At 42.0% G+C, this 5,000-nt stretch overlaps 1 protein-coding gene across 1 annotated transcript in view; it reads left to right on the top strand.

Annotated features, from left to right (window-relative positions):
- Positions 1-5,000, top strand: part of LOC138957311 (alpha-tocopherol transfer protein-like) — a gene marked incomplete at its 5' end in the record, with an annotated part of 12,995 nt that overhangs the window by 1,220 nt on the left and 6,775 nt on the right. The window contains 2 exon segments of the mRNA XM_070328444.1: positions 150-226; positions 1,156-1,269. Of these exon segments, the coding sequence (XP_070184545.1) occupies positions 150-226; positions 1,156-1,269 (191 nt within the window).

Genomic DNA, 5,000 nt, shown 5'->3' with positions numbered 1-5,000 from the left:
GACGATGCTACGAGTATACGGTCTTGCTGCGTTGCATTGCGTTCAGTTTCATTCTGTGAGTTCGACAGCTACTTGACTAAATGTTGTATTTTCGCCTTACGCGACTTGTTGGGTCATAACTTTGTTTGATACACTTTGCTGTTGTGCAGCACGAGTGGACCTGTCTATGTACACTGCTGATGACGTCATCAAGTGTTTCTTCATGGACAACTGGAAGGCACTGCAGGTCAGGGTGTGTGTGTGTGACTGACTATGACTGACTATGTATGGGTGTGTGTGTGTGTGTGTGTGTGTGTGTGTGTGTGTGTGTGTGTGTGTGTGTGTGTGTGTATGTGTTTGTGCGTGTGTATATAGAATAGAATAGAATAGAATAGAATAGAATAGAATTTATTGTCATCAACCCTTAAGGATATTGACACAAGTTGTACAATAACTGAATGGATAAATAATGTACAAATTATTTCATTCAATATTGAAACAATTAAAAACAAAGGCTCCAAGCAATTTTTGAATTTTTTCGTCTTTTTTAAATAACAGATTTTTCTAATTTGTTTTTTTTTGTTTTTTGTGTGTGTGTGTTTGTGTGTGTGTGTGTGTGTGTGTTTGTGTGTGTGTGTGTGTGTGTGTGTGTGTGTGTGTGTGTGTGTGTGTGTGTGTGTGTGTGTGTGTGTGTGTGTGTGTGTGTGTGAAAGAGAGTTTTCTCCGTTTGTGCGTTATTTTGTTTTTATATGTTGGTTTCTGGCTTGCTTTCCTCTCTTCTAGCTTGTCTGTTAACCGGCACGGTTGGCCTAGTGGTAAGGCGTCCGCCCCGTGATCGGGAGGTCGTGGGTTCGAACCCCGGCCGGGTCATACCTAAGACTTTAAAATTGGCAATCTAGTGGCGTCTGGCATTATTGGGTTAGTGCTAGGACTGGTTGGTCCGGTGTCAGAATAATGTGACTGGGTGAGACATGAAGCCTGTGCTGCGACTTCTGTCTTGTGTGTGGCGCACGTTATATGTCAAAGCAGCACCGCCCTGATATGGCCCTTCGTGGTCGGCTGGGCGTTAAGCAAACAAACAAGCTTGTCTGGTTGTGTCTTTTTGCTGTAAAGATGTACTTTCTTTTACTACTTATTTTAGTATTCATCTTGTTTCTAATTGTTCACCATGCTAAGAGCGAGGAAACTCAGGTACGGGGGAACACTGTGGTGATCGACTTCGAGGGTTACTCCCTGACCCACTTTCTCTCTGACGCTCCGTTCCGCTACAAGCTGGCCAAGCTATGGGAGGTAACCGCTTCCTCCCCTCTGCTTTCAAGTTCTCTCTGCATATTTAGTTCCCTTACATAGTTTGCCCGTGGTTCCCTGTGGACGTGTTGTTGTTGTTGTTGTGTGTGTGTGTGTGTGTGTGTGTGTGTGAGGGTGTGTGAGTATGGGTGTGTGTGTGTTTGTGTGTTTGTGTGGGTGGGTGTGTGGGTGTGTGTATGTGTGTGAGGGTGTCTGTGTGTGTGAGCGTGTGTGTGTGTGTGTGTGTGTGTGAGGGTGTGTGTGTGTGTGAGGGTGTGTGGGTGTGTGTGTGAGGGTGTGTGTGTGTGTGTGTGTGTGAGGGTGTGTGTGTGTGTGTGGGTGTGTGTGGGTGTGTGTGGGTGTGGGTGTGTGGGTGTGGGTGTGTGTGGATGTGGGTGTGTGTGATAAGATCTGATAAGCAATGGGAAGTAAGCGCTTTAAATGCATACGACATATCAATAGAGAGAGTGAGACAGAGTTATGCGGAACCAGGCTCCAGGCTCCAGGAGAGAATTACAAGCAATGAATTGAACAAGCAATGAATTGAACAAGCAATGAATTGAACAAGCAATGAATTGAACAAGCAATGAATTGAACAAGCAATGAATTGAACAAGCAATGAATTGAACAAGCCACTTTCATCCTTAAAAAACGTAGCTGCATGATAACGAGGTTGTTTATTTCAATGTTCGTTATACTATCAGGTGTCAGGATATTTAATCCCCATAACGTTCACTTACTCTATTGCGCATGTGGTATTCATTTAGAGCGGTTACCGTTCCTTTTGTTTCTCAGATCATCATCATCATCATCATCATCATCATCATCATTAAAAATCAAAACATATGGGCGTTCCAAAATTCAGTATTAAAAACAAGAATGCGTCCTTGTCCGATTAAAACCTCGTAACTCGATTTTTTGCGAAATCTACTTTTTTACATCAATAAAATCTACGAATTTTTCTCTATTTTTTGGTTATTGTGGTGAAAGCCTAAGATCGCTGGAAGTCAGCTAAAAATGGGTATAAAAATACCTCGTATATCATTTTGGCAAAACCGCGAACCAAAATTACACGTAACTTGAGTTACGAGCTTTTTTTTGTTTGCGTGTTTTTCAGTTTTGGCCGATGCAAACCTCGTATGTCGACTTACAAGTTTTCTAATATATAAACACGGCGGTAAATGAACTGTTTCCGTTAGATACGAGGTTACGGTAACATGTCCGTACGCTCAGAGTTTAGGTAAAATTAAATATTAGCGTCATTAAGGAAGCTAGAAGTGCTCACATTACGTATTGTGTAGTAACATGACACTCTACGACATCAGTTATTGTTCAAATGATGTTTTTGTTAGTATTTTCCTTTGCTAAGTACAAAAGCATAACTACAAAGAGAGATTAAGCAGTTAAAGTATTCTGACATATCTCTTAACTATGTAACAGTTCAGTCCTGAACTTCTGATCTTATTTGTTAGCTGAAGATGTACAGGTATGCATATGTCACGTACTGAAGTTGTGTTCTAGTGTCTGAATGCAGTCCGTCATGTCTGGCAGTGGGTCCTTCACACCTGAAAGCCAATTCTCTTCGCTTGAAGATCTTAGGTTGATGTGCTGTGTGTGCCTGAATAAAAGTTCTATACCATGGGATTTCGAAACGGAACTTATCATAGATGACATCACTGTTCGTATGGACTCTGATTGTGTTTCGTAAGTGTACTGTGTCCATTATCATGGTCAGTTTCATGTGGACTGCATTGACCCAACAACTGTAAAGCATGACAAAAACTGTATCTGCTCGACTTGTTTGCATTAGGAGTCATGTTTGCTCTGTCTGGTGCAAGCTCCGCATGAGCGAGCAGGAGTCAATTGATGGTGCAGATTTCGCTTGGAAACAAAGTCACTATCTTCCAGGAGTAATGGAAGTAGTGAAACAAACCAAACATTGTGATTCACCAACCCCAAAAACTATGAATGCAACGTTTGCTGTGAATCCAAGTACGGAAACATCCCATAGCATGAGTACCAGATGCACATTCAACACAAAGACGAAGCTTGCTAATAACAGAACATTGACAAGAGGGTTGCTAAAGAGAATGGTGATGTCCAAGTTCTCACCATGTATCTGCAGGTCGACTTGTTGGCCCTATGTATATAATCAAATGAAAAATACTTCAAGGCCAAGCTGTGCTGCCACTACTGTCTTCACATTGTACAACTTGAGTGACACAGAGGTTACTTGCTACTTTTAGGATGAGTCAAAAAAGATAAGTCAAAAGCAACAGTTGGCGAAACAACCAAGGCAATCATTATCTACAATGACGGCTGTGGGTACCAGAACTGCAGTTTAATAGTCTTGGGAAACGCTCATCTTTACTTTGCAGTCAGTCAAGGAAAAGTCGTTTTCCAAAAGTTTCCTGAGAAAGGTCATACCTGGATGAAAGTGGACTCTGTACACCCAGCTATCAAAAACAGACTAAGGAGAAGGCAGATAGTCTGGCCTGCCGAATACGTGGAATTCATCACCTCTGCAAGAAAAAGGCAACCTTACAAAGTTGTCCAGGTAGCCCACACATTCTTCAAGGACTTTCTTGATCTCAGACACTTCTGGGGATCCATAATTGGTGGATATTCGCAGTCCGAAGTACCTGCCTGACGGTACTTGTCGCTACAAGCTCATCTATTCTGAGGAGTGGTGGCCTTTTTCACAAAGAAGAAGGAGAGCACATGATGAGCCCGATATCATCCCCAGCTCTACTGAGTACGGCTGACCATCAAAGTCATAAAGTGGCAGCATCTTCAGCATGTCAAGGAGGTTTTTCCAGTAGATTCATACCAATACTATAATGGTCTACCCCATAGTCGTTAAGCTCTGCATTCTCATAAGTGGTGGGACCGGCACGGTGGCCTAGTGGTAAGGCGTCCGCCTCGTGATCGGGAGGTCGTGGGTTCGAACCCCGGCCGGGTCATACCTAAGACTGGCATTATGGGGTTAGTGCTAGGACTGGTTGGTCCGGTGTCAGAATAATGTGACTGGGTGAGACATGAAGCCTGTGCTGCGACTTCTGTCTTGTGTGTGGCGCACGTTATACTGTCAAAACAGCACCGCCCTGATATGGCCCTTCGTGGTCGGCTGGGCGTTAAGCAAACAAACAAACAAACAAACAATCATGAGTGGTCATCCTGCATAACTACTAGCTGTTCAAGGACATTTAGATGACAATTGCACTCAAATTAAGATATCTCATTGTTTTCAAGGAATACCCTGTTTTCTGTGCATACAAAAAGGCTCTTGTATGGATGTGTACGCTTCCCTGCAAGCAAAGAATGTTATGTACTGATAAGCTTCAGTTTACACTTGGTTTTGTTTGTGTGTTAATTGACACGGTTGCAAGGAGACTGCAAGGACATTTTACACACGAATGATTATACATCGGTTTGTACAATCAAAAAACAAATGAAAATTGTGACAAAAGAACGATTGTGTGTTTACTGCGTTTTCTAAACATTGTTTTTGTCTTTTTTGTTCTTTGGCTATGTTATAAAACCTTGTAAGTCTTCAAGTTTGGGCGGGTTTTAAAAAAGAAAAACTCGTATCTTGCAATTTTGTTGAATATCGTGCGTTTTAATTGTGACCAACACTATTTAATTACACACAGTAATTTGTTTGTGTTTGTAGATCATGTGCAGAAAAAATTGGCTTATTTTGATGACAAGTTATTTTTTAAAGACGTTTTTTG

This window comes from Littorina saxatilis, unplaced genomic scaffold (genome assembly GCF_037325665.1).
Source record: "Littorina saxatilis isolate snail1 unplaced genomic scaffold, US_GU_Lsax_2.0 scaffold_808, whole genome shotgun sequence".
Classification (NCBI taxonomy): domain Eukaryota; kingdom Metazoa; phylum Mollusca; class Gastropoda; order Littorinimorpha; family Littorinidae; genus Littorina; species Littorina saxatilis.
This window is presented reverse-complemented; position numbering and strand designations above follow the sequence as displayed.